Genomic DNA, 20,121 nt, shown 5'->3' on the forward strand with positions numbered 1-20,121 from the left:
CGCCTCTACTTTTGTTTTAATGTGGTCATTGGCTGTTTACTACCCATAGGCGCTTTGCAGAAAGGATGGAAATGGCTGTAGTGAGTGAGTATTTCAAGAAGAAGGAGGAACACGAGGTGACATATAAGAGTAGAGGAAGGTGTACACAGGTGGACTATGTTTTATGCAGGAGGTGCAATCTGAAAGAGATTGGAAACTGCAAGGTGGTGACGGGAGAATGTAGCTAGGCAGTATCGGATGATTGTCTGTAGGAGGTCTTTGGAGATCAAGAATAGGAAGAGAGTGAAGGCAGAGCCAAGGATCAAATGGTGGAAGTTGAAGAAGGAAGGCTGTTGTGTGGAGTTCAGGAAGGAGTTAAGACAGGCACTGGGAGGTAATGAAGAGTTGCCGGGTGGCTGGGAAACTACTGCAGAAATACTGAGGGGGACAGCTACAAAGTTACTTGGTGTGTCATCTGTCATCTAAGGAAGACAATGAAATTTAGTGGTGGAATTAGGATGTACAGAAAAGTATACGGACCAAGAGGTCGGCAAAGAAGTGGGCTACTCGGAGGGATGAAAAATTTAGACAGGAGTGTAAGGAGATAGGCAAAGAGATGTGGCGAAAGCAAATGAAAATGCGTATGGAATTTTATGAGAGGCTGGACAAAGGACTTGTACCAATTGACTAGACAGAGGGAATGAGGTGGGAAGGATGTGCAGCAGGTTAGGGCGTTGAAAGATAGAGTTGGAAATGTGCTGACAAATGAGGAGAGTGCGTTGAGTAGGTGGAAGGAGTACTTTGAGGGGCTGATGAATGAAGCAAATGAGAGAGAGAGAACGTTGGAAGATGTAGGGGTAATGAATCAGGAAGTATGGTGTATTAGCAAGGAGGAAGTGAGGGCAGCTATGAAGAGGATGAAGAATGGAAAAGCAGTTGGTCCAGGTGACATACCTGTGGAGGTATATGGAGATGCTTAGGAGAGATGGCAGTGGAGTTTTTAACTAGATTGTTTAACTGCTGAAAGAAGAAGATAGGCAACAACGTAAAACAATAGTAATCATAGAGATGAAAAATAAAAAGGGTTTTGTCAATTAAATATCTCGATGAAAGTAAATGTTTAATCATTTCAGGTTCTTACGCATAGAGAGATATACAGACACTGTGCTCGCTCTGTCCAGTGAAGAGGACAGAAAATGCTTTTTAATCAGTTATTCAAACTCCTCCATTATTTTTGTAAATATATCTCAAGGTTATATGGTCAAATAAGTCATGGTTTGGGCCTTTAAGTTGGCTAACGCCAGTGTATCACCTTTCAGTTCATTTCATATTTTATTGACTTAATCCACCAGACTTTTCAGTACTTCAAAATGGGGTTTCTGTGTCTGATGCCCTTATATAATTTAGGGAAATTAAAGATCTTAAGGGGTTGATTGCATTGTGCATTTAATCCTGAAGAATGAGACAGCATAGATTTTCTTCTTCAAAGTAGTTTGGTTTTGTGGTCTCATATTTTTTTTTGTTGAATTGGACATTAGGGCAGTCGGTTTTACCACTAGGGAAAACGCCAACGTAAGTTCGCTCAAAAATTAAATGAAAGGTTTACTACCTCTTAATCAAGAAGGATTACCTAATAAACAGTATAATTTATTTCTTTGTCAATTCCTCCTTTTTTAGGTGGTCACTGTGAGTCCAGAGGTAAGTTCAGAGGCAAAGCAGATGCTGGAGAGCCAAGAGTTATGGATTCCTCAGGCTGGGGGCCACAAGATCTGGCTAAAAACTCTTTGCACCACTCTGCTGGACAGTGGAGGGGTCAGATCTGAGGTTCTGCTATTATCACGATCACTGTGTCTGGTAAGCACCTTTTTGAAACATTTATTGGACTCCTAACAAATCTTTAGCTAGCCATGCCCTCATCATAAAACTTTCTTGAAAGCATTTATTTATGTCAAGTTTATGTGAAGGCAAAATCTTTAACAAGTTCCCCAGTGCAATAAGATTTTTTTTTCTGAATTTCTGAATGATATTTGAATGATATGTCAGATTTCTGACGTTTCTGAATGATAAAAATATTTTGGACGGGTCCGCGGTGGCGTAGCGGTCTAAGCATCGGCTTGGTGTCGATGCAGTTGCCCACTGGGGACTGGGGTTCGCGCCCCGGTCTCGTCAGATCCGACTATGGCCGGACTCGATGAAGCAGCAATCATTGGCAACGCTGTCTTCGGGAGGGGGGCGGAGTCGGCTTGTGTTCGTCATGTGAATGCGTCTCTGTGTGTGTCGGAAAAACAGTGGTTCGGCTTGGATTCGCCTTGTCACGAAAGTGGGGAGGCGCTTTCCTTCGAGACTGCCGGCCGGAGAGATGCAGTTGGCGAACGCATGCAATACGAGGGTGGGTGTTTGAATTAAAATAGGGATCAATTGGCCACTAAATTGGGAGAAAAAAGGGAAAAATCAGAAATAAATTAAAAAATATATATATATTTTGGACAATAATATTGCAGTCCCTTCTCTTATTTGTGAATTGATCAGGTAACAACCATAGATATTCGCATCACTGAAATTACGTACCTTATTGATTTCTTATATTGAAAATTTTGTAACCAACATTGTATAAAGCATCCCTTCAAGTTACAGCTGCACACTTAGCGTAAACTGGGACTACTGAGACTGCACACACAACAGTCACATTTACAAGGCAATATCAAACTTCAACTTATCTCCACCTGTCATGTCCCAGGTTAAGACAGACTTCTGTCAGAAGGTGCTGCCCTTCATCATCCACTCTATCCTAATGGGGGACAACGATGGCTCGTGGAGAGAGGTGCTCTCTTCCAACATACGGGACTTTTTCACCTTTTGGTCCAGAAACACACAGGTCTACAGCCACTCTGCTCCTCAACTCACTGCTGACTATGGTGAGTCATCATCAATCATTGCCTTCTCTCGTGCTTCAGAATGTCACTTTCTGCCAGCCAACTGTTTATTACATCCACAGTCGCAATGCACTTGTACAAATCCACATTTGTAATAATGGCATGCTACCAGCAGATGGTGTTCAGCTTGCACACAGTGAAGTATTACTGGTAAATAACGTAAGAGACCAGGGTGCATTTCCCAAAAGCATTGTTGTCTAATTATGGTCGTATGTTCATTGCCATAACTGTCATCAGCATAAAAAATTGTTTCTCAAAACCATTATTGGAAGGCCCACCAGTTCATAACCACCATTGTAAAGTTCTCCAAATGTAGTTAGAAGCATAGTTCACCATCAGCAGGTGAATCCAGGAAATGATCAGGAGACATTTGATACTGTAATGACCAAATTGTTACATTACAAATAAGTTTTTTGGGTCCCGCCATGCAAATCCCTTTATGACAATAGAAAGACTTTGTTGGTCTCATAGTTTTGTATGTTTATGTGTCAAATTTATTTAACTATTTATTACCAGTTCTTTTATTATGTATTACCAGATTTTGCGAAAAGGATGGAAATGGCTGTGGTAAACACGGTGATGTACAAGAGTGGAGGAAAGTGCACACAGGTGGACTATATCTTATATAGAAGGCGCGATCTAAAAGGGATTGGAGATTGCAAGGTGGTGACAGAGGAGAACGTAGCTAAGCAGCATCGGATGGTGGTCTGGAGGATGACTTTGGAGACCAAGAAGAGGAAGTGAGTGAAGGCAGAGCCAAGGATCAAATGGTGGAAGTTGAAGATGGAAGAGTTTTGTGTGGAGTTCAGGGAGGAGTTAAGACAGGCACTGGGTGGTAGTGAAGAGTTGCCAGATGGCTGGGCAGGCACTGCAGAAATAGTGAGGGAGACAGCTAGGAAGGTACTTGGTGTGTCATCAGGACAGAGGAAGGAAGACAAAGAGACTTGATGGTGGAATGAGGAAGTACAGCAAAGTATACAGAGGAAGAGGTTGGCAAAGAAGAAGTGGAATAGTCAGAGAGATGAAGAAAGTAGACAGGAGTACAGGAGTACAAGGAGATGCAGTGTGAAGCGAAGAGAGAGGTGGCAAAGGAAAAGGCGTATGGTGATATGTATGAGAGGTTTGACACTAAGGAAGGAGAAAAAGGGCTGTACCGATTGGCTGGATGGAGGGACCAAGCTGGGAAGGATGTGTAGCAGGTTAAGGCGATGAAGAATAGAGATGGAAATGTACTGACAAGCGAGGAGCGTGTGCTGAGAACGTGGAAGGAGTACTTTGAGGGGCTTGTTAATGAAGAAAATGAGAGAGAGTGAAGGTTGGATGATGTGGGGATAGCGAATCAGGAAGTGCGGTGGATTAGCAAGGAGCAAAGAGTGGAAAGGCAGTTCGTCCTGATGACATACCTGTGGAGGCATGGAGATATTTAGGAGAGATGGCAGTGGGGTTTTTAACTAGATTGTTTAACACAATCTTGGAAAGTGAGAGGATGCCTGAGGAGGGGAGAAGAAGCATACTGGTACCGATTTTCAAGAACAAGGGCAATGTGCAGAACTGTAGCAACTACAGAGGTATAAAGTTGATCAGCCACACCTTGAAGATATGGGAAAGAGTAATAGAAGCTAGGTTAAGAGGAGAGGTGACTATTAGCAAGCAGCATGGTTTCATGCCATGAAAGAGCACTACAGATGCGATGTTTGCTGTGAGAATATTGATTGAGAAGTATAGAGAAGGCCAGAAGAAGTTACATTGTGTCTTTGTGGATTTAGAGAAAGCATATGAACAGAGTGCCGAGAGAGGAGGTGTGGTGTTGTTTTTTTATAAATTTATTTCTGATTTTTCCCTTTTTTCTCCCAATTTAATGGCCAATCGGTCCCTATTTTAGCTCAAACTCTCACCCTCGTACTGCATGCGTTCGCCAATTGCATCTCTCCGGCTGGCAGTCTCAAAGGGGGACGCCTCCCCACTTTTATGACAAGCCGACTCCGCCCCCCTCCCGAAGACAGCATTGCTGCTTCTTCGAGTCCGGCCATAGTTGGATCTGACGAGACCGGGGCGCAAACCCCGGTCCCCAGTGGGCAACTGCATCGACACAAAGCCGATGCTTAGACCGCTACACCACCGTGGACCCTTGGAGGTGTGGTATTGTATGAGGAAGTCGGGCATTGCAGAGAAGTATGTAGGAGTGGTGCAGGATATATATGAGGGAAGTGTGACAGTGGTGAGGTGTGCGGTTGAAATGACAGATGGGTTCAAGGTGGAGGTGGGATTGCATCAAGGTTCAGCTGTGAGCCCTTTCTTGTTTGCTATGATGATGGACAGGTTGACGGACGAGATCAGGCAGGAGTCTCCATGGACGATGATGTTTGTGGATGACATTGTGATCTGTATTGAGAGTAGGGTGCAGGTTGAGGAGAGCCTGGAGAGGTGGAGATATGCACTTGAGAGAAGAGGAATGAAAGTCAGTTGGAGCAATACGGAATACATATGTGGGAATCAATCAATCAAGTTGCATTTTTAATAGCATTTTTCTAGCTGCAACAGCCACTCAAAGCACTTTACGAGAGGGAAGACAGTGGAATGGTGAAAATGCAATGAGTAGAGGTGACGAAGGCGTATGAGTTTAAATACTTGGGGTCAACTGTCCAAAGTAACGGGGAGTGCAGAAGAGAGGTGAAAAAGAGAGTGCAGGCAGGGTGGAGTGGGTGGAGAAGAGTGTCAGGAGTGATTTGCGATAGAGGGTACCAGCAAGAGTTAAAGGGAAGGTTTACAAGATGGTTGCGAGACTAGCTACTATGTTACATTGTTTGGAGACAGTGGCACTGACTAAAAAACAGGAGGTGGAGCTAGAGGTGGCAGAGTTGAAGATGCTGAGATTTTAATTGGGAGTGACAAAGAAGGGCAGGATTAGGAATGAGTATATTAGAGGGACAGCTCAGGTTGGACGGTTTGGAGACAAAGCAAGATTGAGATGGTTTGGATATGTGCAGAGGAGAGATGCTGGGTATATTGGCAGATGCATGCTGAATATGGAGCTGCCAGGGAAGAGGAAAAGAGGAAGGCCAAAGAGGAGGTGAGAGAGGGCATTCAGGTGGCTGGTGTGACAGAGGAAGATGCTGAGGACAGAAAGAAATGGAAATGGATGATCCACTGTGGTGACCCCTAACGGGAGCAGCTGAAAGTAGTTGTAGTAGATTTATTATCAGTTTGTGAACTTAACTATTTCACCTTCACTATTTATGTTGTATTGTGCTTTCTGCCAAGAAGTCTACCCAAGACTTACTTGTAGAGAGACCTCCTATGTAGATTTCAGTGATCAGCTAACAATCACCCAAACTGAAGGTTAAGCCATTGCTGCTATTGATCTAAACCTACTATCCCACTTAGCCAACTACAGTGGGTAGGGGCCATCATCACAGGTTATTTCACCCTCTTAGAGCTCTACATGGAATTTCTGTTTTCTTAGCACATTGATACTTGCATTCAAGTGTGGCCGTGCTCTTTGGCTCATGAGAAATTGGTGAGGCCTGTCAGTAGTCTACCTTATTCTAGTGAGGGATTTTCAAGACCCTGAACTCAGACCCATAGTTAATCTTTGCCAAGACTATTCTGTGAAATATGAAAGTCTGGATTTTCATTACAAAGGGAAAGGAGGTTTACAAAAGAAAAATGTTACAATATAGATTTACAAAGAATTTATAAAAGAATCATAATGTTACAGTTGCATTTTACCTTTTGGTTAATGCGAGAGTCCAAAGAAATACAGATTTATACAGAAATACAGATTTCCTGGTGCAGTCAAGGCACTAACTACATCAGAGGTACAGTTTCACAGTCAAAGACATGTCGATTCTCAGAAGCGGTGTTGACTAAAATATTCTCTTCGCATACATACTACTGTGAAACACCATCCAACATTTATCAGCAATTATGTTGTCGTGCCTTATATGCCGTTCTTGGGATAGGCTCCAGAATCCCTGCGACCCGACTTCAGATAAGCGGCTTGGATAATGGGTGGCTATATACTCATATCCTAAGGAAGTACCTCCTGCAATAATGATAACTCCATTGTAGAGAGTACTTTCTTTCTATATTGACATCATTTCTCAGAAATAAATTCGTTTTCAGTACTTCACACAGAGCCTGTTTTGGCTACTTGTGGTTATCACCTCTCAGAACTCTCAAAATGCACAAAGCACATCCTGTCTGCGTTGTGTTTGGTTTCAGAATCAGAATCACGTTTTTTGGACATGTAGGTTTGCACATACATGGAATTTGACTCCGGCTTTGTGGCTCGCGCTGTGTACTTAACATAGACTAATAACACAACAACACAAGGATCTTAAGATATATACACAATGATTGACTTATACAAGTGAAATAAGAGGTGACAAAGTGCAATGGTGCAGAGAATATATCAGAGATGCTGAAACAGATGTTAGCAGGTTACTTGCATACATGCCTGAGGTTGATGGACATGACAGAGCATACCAGTATACGTACAATGTACAGTACAGTACATACAAAATGGTTGGATTTATTTGACAGTGTTAAGCGTTCATTTGAATGACAGCACGCAGAAAGAAACTGTTTTTATATCTGGTTGTTTTGGAGTACAGTAGACCGCTACGCCACCCAGACACCCGGAATAAAGTAATTTCTAAAGAGGTGTTATAAATCCTGGTGAAGCATATCAGTAACATTGGCCCATGTAAATTTTGATAAACTGATTAAAGGATAAGATGTTGTAGATTGGCTCCTGCAAATAGCAAAATCAACACAGCAATCAGAGCATGTCTGAGTCCGGCACTGGAGATACACAACTTTCTTCTGATTCTTTTCCTTTGGAAACATAGAGAGTGAACCAGAGAGCAGTACTGGCATCATCCATCCATCCATTATCCAAACCACTTATCCTGCTCTCAGGGTCATGGGGATGCTTTGGCCTATCTCAGCAGTCATTGGGCAGCAGGCAGAGAGACACCCTGGATAGGCTGCCAGGCCATCACAGCGCTGACACACACACACATTCATATCGAAGGACAATTTAGTACGGCGAGTCACCTGACCTACATGTCTTTGGACTGTGGGAGGAAACCAGAGCCCCCGGAGGAAACCCACGCAGACACGGGGAGAACATGCAAACTCCACATAAAGGACGACCCAGGATGACCCCCAAGGTTGGACTACCCCAGGTCTTGAACCCAGGACCTTCTTGCTGTGAGACGACCACGCTAACCTCTGCATCACCATGCCTCCCAAGTTCCCAATCTGAACCTTATTTCATACATATTCAGGCACAAATGAAAACAAAAACGATGAAGATGGTAGGAGGATATAGGTTCTGTCTCCAGGGCGTGAGACCAAACAATGGCTGTGTTGTTAGTTGAGTGCAGCTCCAATCGTGTGACAAACTTAAGTGAAACACACAGCTGCGAATTAACTTGTCAGTCCAAGTGAATGTGCGATGGCTGAAATTCAGTGTAGGCATTGTGAAGGCCAAAAGGTAATCATTATCGTTGACCGTAACGAAGTTGGTTGTCAGTGGCCTCTGAGACACACAGATTGTTTCATTGCACATACTGGCAAGGCTTTACTATCACCAACTGATGCTGATTTAAAACACTTGGAAAAAAACAAAACGTTCATCTGAACTAACCTAATTCAGCTACGCTGCGCTCTCTGATGCTCGGACTCTGAGCGCCGCCTTTGCCACCACTCATATTCAAAGGATGCTGGGTTCCAGCTGCACTGCACCAGGTGGAAATGGCTGTTAGGTAAATTACTGATGGAGAAACGAGCCAGTTTCCCCTGGAATATAACAGCATACATAATTTAACTTGGAGTGTGAAACTGAGTTTTTGTTTGTCATAAGCCTCATATTGCTCTTCGCAGGGGAGTCAGATGTCAGCCGGGATCTTTACAAGCCCTCTCTGCGTACCATGTTATCAGTTATCGACTACCTGAGACACCAACAGAGACCACTGGAGACTAACAGGTGTGAAGTATTACCATCTCATCCTACCCAAAACACTTGCTTTTGCGTGTCTTGTGATGGGGCTGTCATTTTTTATTTTATTTGAAATTCGAACATTTGTTCAAACATGGGGGGGAACAACATTCGGACTGTAATGACCTGTTCAAATTCAAAATTTACAGCCTATAAGCGCAACAAACAGTTTGAAGTATTTTGCCTTGTGGTGCAGCAGAGGGTGCTCTAAAAATTCACGATCAGCTTGACCTATTGAGTGCTCTGTTGACCTATCAATAAACTAAGCAAGTAATCTTATGATGTCGCTAGCGTCCTCCATGTTGTCTCTCGTTGTTGTGCCTGAAATAACCAAGCAGGGACACGGTGTGTCGTGTAGGCAGAGCGTTTTTTTTTTCTTTACCTGCTACACCAACTGCGTCTGTGTTGCGTGTGGTTGTGTGCCAGCCATGTTTTCTGAGATTTCAAGTAGGCTACGTTGGAAAACGGGTAAGTGTGGGGGGCGTCCAGGTAGCGTGGCGGTCTATTCCGTTGCCTACCAACATGGGGATTGCCGGTTCGAATCCCTGTGTTACCTCCGGCTTGGTCGGGCGTCCCTACAGACACAATCGACCGTGTCTGCGGGTGGGAAGCCGGATATGGGTGTGTGTCCTGGTTGCTGAACTAGCGCCTCCTCTGGTCAGTCGGGGCGCCTGTTCGGGGGGTGGGTACTGGGGGGAATAGCGCGATCCTCCCGCGTGCTACATCTGCTCACTGTCAGGTGAAAAGAAGGGGCTGGCGACTCCACATGTATCGGAGGAGGCATGTGGTAGTCTGGAGCCCTCCCCAGATCAGCACGGGGTGGAGCAGCGACCGAGACAGCTCGGAAGAGTGGGGTAATTGGCCAAGTACAATTGGGGAGTAAAAGGGGGGGAAAGAAGAAAAAAGAAAATGGGTAAGTTTTCCAAGTGATAATGCAGTTGGTTATGCAGGGTTTGGAAACGTAGGCTATATTAACTGGTATTGAATTAACAGCTAGATTGTTTTAACTTCACGGTCATGGATACACGTTAATTTGATTGATTTATTCTAATGTGCAATGTCAAAAAACCAGATTGCATTACTGTGTTGCATTGTCTCTGGTACAACGAGGTACATATTTTAATTGTTTCTAAACAAATTATTCTCGTTTTTTACAAAGTTCTATGTAGCTTTTACCTGTTGGAGGGCCACATAGCCACACGTAGAGAGAAAAAAAAAGACCAGACTGCATTTATCATGGTACTGAATTATGGGGGGTGCATTCCAATTCCTTCAAAAAAATTGCGTGTCGTTTTAAATTCGTTTGAACTTGATTTTTGGGAAAAGTGACAGCCTTATCTTGTGAGTGTACTAACATCATGTTGCATAAAAGTAAATGTTTTAGGAATGGTGATGGTTGTGTTTCCTGCTTTTCTTATTTGTTATTTGTTGCTGAACTATGAACAGTATTAATCGTATTGAGCATAATTATTTGATTGGGATTCTCTGTGTATTTAACCTAGTAACTCCTGTGGTACGGTGTGCCACTCGAACTTCTGGCTGGAGCTGAACTACCTGGAGGTGGCCAGAGCAGCCCAGTCCTGCTCAGCACACTTCACCGCTCTGCTCTACGCTGAGATCTACGTTGACAAGATCAAGGCTGTCATGGAGGAAAGCCACAGGTACACGTGCCTTCATGAAACAAGGCATGCAATTTTGGGATATTTAGTATGATGAATGGTGACAGGCATAGGCATATATATATATATATATATATATATATATATATATATATATATATATATATATATACACTACCGTTCAAAAGTTTGGGATCACCCAAACAATTTCGTGTTTTCCATGAAAAGTCACACTTATTCACCACCATATGTTGTGAAATGAATAGAAAATAGAGTCAAGACATTGACAAGGTTAGAAATAATGATTTTTATTTGAAATAAGATTTTTTTTACATCAAACTTTGCTTTCGTCAAAGAATCCTCCATTTGCAGCAATTACAGCATTGCAGACCTTTGGCATTCTAGCTGTTAATTTGTTGCGGTAATCTGGAGAAATTGCACCCCACGCTTCCAGAAGCAGCTCCCACAAGTTGGATTGGTTGGATGGGCACTTCTTTGAGCAGATTGAGTTTCTGGAGCATCACATTTGTGGGGTCAATTAAACGCTCAAAATGGCCAGAAAAAGAGAACTTTCATCTGAAACTCGACAGTCTATTCTTGTTCTTAGAAATGAAGGCTATTCCATGCGAGAAATTGCTAAGAAATTGAAGATTTCCTACACCGGTGTGTACTACTCCCTTCAGAGGACAGCACAAACAGGCTCTAACAGGTACTATTTAATGAAGATGCCAGTTGGGGACCTGTGAGGCGTCTGTTTCTCAAACTAGAGACTCTAATGTACTTATCTTCTTGCTCAGTTGTGCAACGCGGCCTCCCACTTCTTTTTCTACTCTGGTTAGAGCCTGTTTGTGCTGTCCTCTGAAGGGAGTAGTACACACCGGTGTAGGAAATCTTCAATTTCTTAGCAATTTCTCGCATGGAATAGCCTTCATTTCTAAGAACAAGAATAGACTGTCGAGTTTCAGATGAAAGTTCTCTTTTTCTGGCCATTTTGAGCGTTTAATTGACCCCACAAATGTGATGCTCCAGAAACTCAATCTGCTCAAAGAAGTGCCCATCCAACCAATCCAACTTGTGGGAGCTGCTTCTGGAAGCGTGGGGTGCAATTTCTCCAGATTACCTCAACAAATTAACAGCTAGAATGCCAAAGGTCTGCAATGCTGTAATTGCTGCAAATGGAGAATTCTTTGACGAAAGCAAAGTTTGATGTAAAAAAAATCTTATTTCAAATACAAATCATTATTTCTAACCTTGTCAATGTCTTGACTCTATTTTCTATTCATTTCACAACATATGGTGGTGAATAAGTGTGACTTTTCATGGAAAACACAAAATTGTTTGGGTGATCCCAAACTTTTGAACGGTAGTGTATATATATATATATATATATATATATATATATATATATATATATATATATATATATATATACACAGTGCATCCGGAAAGTATTCCCACCCCTTCACTTTCCCTACATTTTGTTATGTTACAGCCTTATTCCAAAATGGATTAAATTCCTTTTCTTCTCATCAATCTACACACAATACCACATAATGACGAAGTGAAAAAGGTTTTGTAGAAATTTTTGCAAATGTAATAAAAATAAAAAACTGGAAAATTGCATGTACATAAGTATTCACACCCTTTGCTATGACACTCAGAATTGAGCTCAGGTTCATCCTGTTTCCACTGATCATCCTTGAGATGTTTCTACATCTTGATTGGAGTCCACCTGTAGTAAATTCAATTGATTGGGCATGATTTGGAAAGGCACACACCTGTCTATATAAGGTCCCACTGTTGACAGTGCATGTCAGAGCAGAAACCAAGCCATGAAGTCAAAGGAATTGTCTGTCGACCTCCGAGACAGGATTGTATCGAGGCACAGATCTGGGGAAGGGCACAAAAAAATTTCTACAGCTTTGAAGGTCCCGAAGAGCACAGTGGTCCCCAACATTCGTAAATGGAGGAAGTTTGGATCCACCAGGACTCTTCCTAGAGCTGGCCACCCAGCCAAACTGAGCAATCGGGGGAGAAGGGCCTTGGTCAGGGAGGTGACCAAGAACCCGATGGTCACTCTGACAGAGCTTCAGCGGTCCTCTGTGGAGATGGAAGAACCTTCCAGAAGGACAACCATCTCTGCAGCACTCCACCAATCAGGCGTTTATGGTAGAGTGGCCAGATGGAAGCCTCTGCTCAGTAAAAGGCACATGACATTCCGCTTGGAGTTTGCCAGAAAGCACCTAAAGGACTCTCAGATCATGAGAAACAAGATTCTCTGGTCTGATGAAAGCAAGATTGAACTCTTTGGCCTGCAATGCCTTCTATTAAAGTTTTTCGATGGGGAGAGAGCTATGCAGATCTGCTTTCCCGCAGCTTCAGCTCTTTCCCAGTTTCTGTTGTCTTTGTTTGTAGTGCAGCCATGTTTTAAACTGCTTTGAGCCAATTGAGCTGACTTGAGTCAGATGCGACTGCACCCCACATGGCCAAACTTGGTGTATTCTGGGAGAAAAAGAATGAATAAGATGTTGAACTGCATGACGCTGGATCATTGCCACTGCACAATACCTTGGCACAAACGCTGTGTCTACGCTTGTACAAGTTTAACTTTTGATTAAAAAGGCCTGGGTGTGTTTGTATGTAATCTGTAGAAACAAGCCCCGAACATTTCGTAGGATCAACTTTGAGGAGAACAGCCAGAACCTGACCATCTCCAGCCTGACAAAGAAGAGTTTGGAGGATACTGGGATCAGCCTACAGGTTAATCAAATTTATTGTTAGTAGGCTTCACTGCCAGTTTCTGTTTTTGCTTTCCAATATTTCCTTCGAGTAATGATGATCCCTGCTCACTGTCAATTCACTGCCAGTTTTCTAAGAACCTAACACAGTGATGAGACTATTATTAACTAAATACTATTTTGACTTACACCCCTTTTCTCCTATTTATTTACATCTCTTCTAAGTTATTTGAGGGGGTTTGATAAATTAATACATCAATACTGTCTGACGGGACGCGGAAGCCAGGCAGACTAAGATAACAGCTTGCCCATGCAGACCGACAGCTCCGATAACACAGAGGGCAGTCTGACGGCGGCCTCGCCTGGCGTTGACGGTGTTTTTGGTGTTGTCGTGTGGAGTGCGGGGAGGTTTGTCAAAGGTGTCTGGCTGAGAGAGCTGGCGTTGGATCGGCTGGGGGAGCCTGGTCTGCTGCGTCCGGTGGGCCCAGGGACCATTGCCCTGCTGGAGTTGCGCCTGAGGAGGAAACACTGAGGGTGGTCTGACAGGACACGGAAGCAGGGCAGGCTAAGCTAACTGCTAGCCGATGCAGACCGGCAGTTCTGACAGTCATCCTGGCTGGCATTGGTTTTCTGGACAATGGAATTTTTGGACTGTGTTGCATTGTTAACTGTTTGTGTTTTGTTTTTGTTTTTTGTTCTCTCTGTTTTTGGTGGTATCATTTTTGGGAATTTTGGATGTGTGTTTTTGTCTTTTGTGTCGCACTACTGTGGGCTGGGGAAAATGGAAATTTGTTTCTTTTGTGTATGCAAGTACAGGAAAGAAATGACAATAACTTGTTCCTGATTCCTTACATCACCAATGCTCTTATGGCTAATTGGGAGCGAGTCCCCACAGCCGTGCCCCAAAATTTGGTGGGAAGCCTTCCCAAAAGAGTGGAAGTTGTTATACTAGCAAAATGGGGACCAACTTCATATTAATGCCCATGGTTTTAGAATGAGATGTTCAACAAGCAAATATGGGTGTCCACATACTTTTGGCCATGTAACGTGTATCCCACACAGCTTCTGTATCCCTTTCTTTGTTAATTCGTTAGCAATTTTTTCCATTGAAAGAAATTGATTTCACCCTTACCTCATCTGACAACTTACTTGTAGGACCTGCTGATTGAGGTTTATGGAAGCATCGGGGAACCTGACAGTCTATATGGCTGTGGCGAGGAGAAGATGACATGTCCTCTGACCAGGTAACCACTGAGATGATCAGATTTGATGCTTTGAAACATCAAAAGCAATTTGTTTGAAGTCACTTGCTAACAAATAGATTAATTTCGCTTGAGATCAATAAAGTGTCTGCCTATATCTATCTATCTACCTATCTATCTATCTATCTATCTATCTATCTATCTATCTATCTATCTGTCTATTTTTCTAGGGTGAACTCACAAGTGCCTGCTGAAGTGTCACTACAGCTCGCGTAATCCGAATGCACGGATATGAAAAATACACACATTAGCAAGTATATAAAGCAAAAAATATAGGGAATATACAAAATTAAAAAAACGCACACCACACATCAGCTTGAGGTGGAGAGGGAGCAATCATTGAGCCAATTTCATGGGGGGATGATTAGGTGGCCAGCTAGAGATAGCCAGGTTGGGAATTTTGCCAGGGCACCAGGGGACTACTCTTTGTGATAAGTGCCATGGGATCTTTAATGACGACAGTGAGTCAGGACCTTGGTTTAACGTCTCATCCTAAGGACCCATCTCCTACAGCACAGTGTCCCCGTCACTGCACTGGGGTATTGGGATTTGATATTTGTTGTTTTTATTAGGACCAGGGGGAAGACTGCTCCCTACTGGCCCACCAACACCACTTCTGGCAGCAACTCAGTTTTCCCGGGAGGTCTCCCATCCAAGTACTAGCTAAGCCCACACCTGCTTAGCTACCGTCATTTGGCAGAGCCAGAGTACATGTTGGTATGGCTGCCGGCGACCCTCCCCATTTATCCGGGCTTGAGACCAGCATTATGAATACACTGGCTTGTGCATCGTCAGAGGCTGGGTTTATGCCAAAACCTGTTGCTGTTTTGATTCCCATACATGCCTATCTTAGGCTCACAAACTTTATTTTATTGTTTCTTGCTGCAGGATTCGTACTTATGAGCACGAGGCTATGTGGGGAAAGGCCCTGACCTCATATGACCTTCACTCTACTTTGCCTGAAGTGACAAGACAAGTGGGAATTGTGCAGGTAAAACAAATTTTAATTTGTTATTGAGGTCATTTATAATTTGCTTGGGTGTACTCAGCAGATCAGTAGTTACAGGCAATCAGTGACATGCAGTGTGTAACAACTACCCAACCCCACAATTCTGGGCCATCCAGGGCTTGCAGAACTTTGGTCTAAGCAGCATCCTTGCCACATACCTGAAGGGTCTGGAGAGAGAAGGGGTGGAGTGGACGACTGAGTTGAGAGAGCTCCGCTTCCAGACTGCTTGGAGGAATATGCAGTGGGACTGTGACCTATCAGAGAGGTGAGGGGAAGGGACATTTTAACTCTAAGCTAATTTGTCATCATCTTGTGCTATTAACCCTGCCTCTAAAGAAGGTAAGCATAGGCAGCATCTTGAAATGCTGCTGTAGGTTTCAGCACGCTTATATAAATATGTTTTGCAGTATGGTAACAATAAAACAAACTATTCCTGATAACACTTTTTTTCCCTTAAATGGTTATTTCCTCAGGAGTGAGAAATCCAAACCTGGCTTCAACGAGCTGGTGTTCTCTGCCTTGCAAGCTTTGAGGGACAAAGAATTCTCCATTTTTGATCAGACTTTGAAATATGCCAGGTATAGTAAAACACTCAGACATGTCAATGGAATGCAGTTGCTCAGCAAATTATGCAGTATATTATGCCTCCTGCTTTGCAACATAATAGCCTAACCACTTGTGTATGTTCATGTTTGTACATAGGTGTGCAGAGGTGGAAGAGCTGTGCAGAGACAGTTTAGAGGCAGTATTATCTCTATACCCAACCCTGAGGAAACTCCAGAGTATTGGAGAACTGGAGAGTGTTAGGAAGCTCTTCTCCAGGTGATAGTGCCACTCAGTTGCACATAGTATGGTCCAAGAATTATGAACCCTTGCAACTTTTGTTTCCTAGTTCTATAAGCAAGTCAGAAGTGCACTGCATATCAAATTATTGTTTAATACCTGAGAACAAGGGGCCAATGATATGGTAACCAGATGAATAAGATATGACCTGTTATCTAAAATACTTTCTTAATGTGATATGCACAATGATTATGAGAGAGTGCCGAGAGAAGAGGTGTGGTATTGTATGAGGAAGTCGGGAGTGGCAGAGAAGTATGTAGGAATGGTGCAGGATATGTATGAGGGAAGTGTGACAGTGGTGAGGTGTGCGGTTGAAATGACAGATGGGTTCAAGGTTGAGATGGGATTACATCAAGCATCGGCTCTGAGCCCTTTCTTGTTTGCAATGGTGATGGACAGGTTGACGGGCGAGATCAGGTAGGAGTCTCCGTGAACTATGACGTTTGCGGATGACAGATCTGTGCAGGTTGAGGAGAGCCTGGAGAGGTGGAGGTATGCACTGGAGAGAAGAGGAATGAAAGTCAGTAGGAGCAAGACGGAATACCTACGTGTGAATGAGAGGGAGGACAGCAGAATGGTGAGGATGCAAGGAGTAGAGGTGGCAAAGGCCTATGAGTTTAAATACTTGGGGTCAACTGTCCAAAGTAACGGGGAGTGCAGAAGAGAGGTGAAGAAGAGAGTGCAGGCAGGGTGGAGTGGGTGAAGAAGAGTGTCAGGAGTGATTTGCGACAGAAGGGTACCAGCAAGAGTTAAAGGGAAGGTTTACAAGATGGTTGTGAGACCAGCTATGTTGTATGGTTTGGAGACAGTGGCACTGATGAAAAGACAGGAGGTGGAGCTGGAGGTGGCAGAGTTGAAGATCCTAAGATTTTCACTAACAGTGACAAAGAAGGACAGGATTAGGAATGAGTATATTAGAGGGATAGCTCAGGTTGGACGGTTTGGAGACAAAGCAAGATTGAGATGGTTTGGATATGTGCAGAGGAGAGATGCTGGGTATATTGGGAGAAGGATGCTGAATATGGAGCTGCTAGGGGAGAGTAAAAGAGGAAGGCCAAAGAGGACGTTTATGGATGTGGTGAGAGAAGACATGCAGGTGGCTGGTGTGACAGAGGAAGATGCTGAGGACAGGAAGAAATGGAAATGGATGATCCGCTGTGGCGACCCCTAATGGGAACAGCCGAAAGTAGTAGTAGTAGCACCACACTGATTATTATTTCATTATTCTCAACAGGGCAAATTTGAATTTATTTTCCTTAAGCAGTATTATTAGGTTGCAGTAAGTCATATCCTAACATTTTTTTTTTTTTGCTTTTCTTTCTTTCATTTTGGAAGACCCTTTACAGATATGACTCTAGAAGAGGTATGTAGTCACTGGCAACAGCACTCCCAGCTGCTGGCCAACACTGACTTTACTCTGGTGGAGCCCATCCTTGCTCTCCGCTCTGTGACCCAGCACACCCTGATGTCCACAGTGGGAGACCCTGACAGTGCGATGTGCCTGAATTCTATGCTCACCAACCACCTCATGGAGCTCTGCCAGCTGGCTCGTAATGCTGGCAATACACAGGTAGGAGCCGATGAAGGTGTGTATGTGTGTGTTAGATTGTCGATAATTTTTTACAAGATAGAAAGTCAAAGTTTTGGGGTTACAGTTGCTGGAATGACAGTTTTTTTCAGCAAACTTAGATGTCATCGGATAACAGGTGTCTAGTCAGAATTTACATTTTTGAAATGTTATTGTGCGTTATCTGTAAGGCATTGCCATAACACATGTAGGATTCTGTTGTTGCTTTAACAGTCTCAAAGCTGTAGAGTACGAGAGTGTTTTTCCCATAATGCATCAGTCACAAACGGCACATCATGGAAGATATGTAATGTCTCATGGGCGGCACGGTGGCCCAGTGGTTAGCGCTGTCGCCTCACAGCAAGAAGGTCATGGGTTCGAACCCGGGGTTGTCCAACCTTGGGGGTTGTCGACTGTTAGGAGTTTGCATGTTCTCCCCGTGTCTGCGGGGGGTTTCCTCCGGGTGCTCCGGTTTCCCCGACCATCAAAAGGACATGCATGTTAGGGTTAGTACTCCTGTATGTGTCCCTGACCAAGGCATGGCAAGACGAACTGGAGTTGATGGGTGCTGCACGGCGGCTGCCCACTGCTCCTAGCTACACAGCTAGGATGGGTTAAATGCAGAGTGTAATTTCCCCACGGGGATCATTAGATCATCTCAAAATCAAAATCAAAATCAAAAAAATGTAAGGAGGAAGAATGGAATAAATAAGAATACTATTCATTTTACATCTTTAATGGAAACATTTTACAAGTTAGGTGGCCATTTAATTGTATCTTCAGAGGGAATGCATTAATCGTTAAGGTAGAAATGATGCTTACAATCAACAAGGTTCCACATAAAAGGAGGAATAGCTGGGGTGTCCGGGTGGCATAGCAGTCTGTTCCGTTGCCTACCAACACGGGGATCGGCGGTTCGAATCCCGTGTTACCTCCGGCTTGGTCGGGCGTTCCTACAGACACAATTGACCCTGTCTGTGGGTGGGAAGCTGCATGTGGGTGTGTCCTGGTCGCTGTACTAGCGCCTCCTCTGGTGGGTCGAGGCACCTGTTCAGGGAGGAGGGGGAGCTGGGAGGAATAGCGTGGTCCTCCCATGCGCTACCTCCTCCCCTGGTGAAACTCCTCACTGTCGGGTGAAAAGACGCGGCTGGCAACTCCACATGTGTCAGAGGAGGCATGTGGTGGTCTGCAGCCCTCCCCGGATCGGCAGAGGGCGTGGAGCAGCGACCGGGATGGCTCGGAAGAGTGGGATATTTGGCCAAGTACAATTGGGGAGAAAAAAGGTAGAAAAAGATAAAAATAAAGGAGAATAGCTAAGAGTATTTTACATCTGGGCTGAAAACAGTTATTTCTCACAAAAATCAGAGGTCTCATATGGTCCTCCGGGATTGCACACATTGCACATATAGGTTACATATGCTCCCTAAATAAAAATGACCCAGGTTTACCATCTTCCTGTTCCTACCTTGCGCTCAGTTGGCAGAGCAGGCCATTTCCCAGATGAAGCAGCTCCGTGGTGGTTTCCAGGCCACCGCTAACATGTCTACATTCCAACTGGAGGAGTCCCAGGTGTTCTGGGCGAAGGGCGAGCATGGCCTGGCTCTGAGCCTACTAAGACAATTGATACACACTCTTGAGGATCAGGTCAGACACACTCGCACCCTCTTTCACCTGCACACAAAGTTTAAACAAGTATTGATTCTACAAGTTGCATACCATAGTTTCATTTTTAAAGTGGTTACAACAACATAAAATAGCTCGTGTGTCCTTATTCTGTTGTAGTTCATAAATTTTAAAAAAACTGGTGAAATAAATATTGTGACACTAGGTGCTTGCCCCCCCCCCACAAGGGGGCATACATCTCATGAATAAATGAAACCAATGTAAATCTAGATCTATTTCCTTTACCTTTTCTCTACCATGTCTTTTGTGCTTGTTAGGTGGACTTTAAGCCTGCCCTTGCCCCAGTCTACACTGAATGTTTGAGACTTTGTGGTAACTGGCTTGCTGAAACATGTCTTGAGAGCCCAGGAGTCATCCTAGAGAAGTACCTAGAGAGGGTATGGAACAACAGTAGTATCTTTCTAACATTGGAATGGTAGAGATGCTTACAAAATAGTATGACCCAGGACTGAATTTAGCATGCACACACACGCACATATAC

The 20,121-nt window shown here is 43.8% G+C and overlaps 1 protein-coding gene across 1 annotated transcript in view; it reads left to right on the top strand.

The window, feature by feature from the left end:
- The window catches only part of atm (ATM serine/threonine kinase), a 137,230-nt gene that overhangs the window by 78,160 nt on the left and 38,949 nt on the right, over positions 1-20,121 (top strand). The window contains exons 36-48 of the mRNA XM_056283044.1: positions 1,657-1,833; positions 2,717-2,894; positions 8,805-8,907; positions 10,422-10,580; positions 13,190-13,298; positions 14,432-14,520; positions 15,427-15,529; positions 15,664-15,812; positions 16,021-16,125; positions 16,250-16,369; positions 17,726-17,960; positions 19,434-19,601; positions 19,898-20,017. Coding sequence (XP_056139019.1) covers positions 1,657-1,833; positions 2,717-2,894; positions 8,805-8,907; positions 10,422-10,580; positions 13,190-13,298; positions 14,432-14,520; positions 15,427-15,529; positions 15,664-15,812; positions 16,021-16,125; positions 16,250-16,369; positions 17,726-17,960; positions 19,434-19,601; positions 19,898-20,017 — 1,815 coding nt within the window. The remainder of the gene's footprint in view (positions 1-1,656; positions 1,834-2,716; positions 2,895-8,804; positions 8,908-10,421; positions 10,581-13,189; positions 13,299-14,431; positions 14,521-15,426; positions 15,530-15,663; positions 15,813-16,020; positions 16,126-16,249; positions 16,370-17,725; positions 17,961-19,433; positions 19,602-19,897; positions 20,018-20,121) is intronic.

Source organism: Lampris incognitus, chromosome 7 (assembly GCF_029633865.1).
Source record: "Lampris incognitus isolate fLamInc1 chromosome 7, fLamInc1.hap2, whole genome shotgun sequence".
NCBI classification, from domain to species: domain Eukaryota; kingdom Metazoa; phylum Chordata; class Actinopteri; order Lampriformes; family Lampridae; genus Lampris; species Lampris incognitus.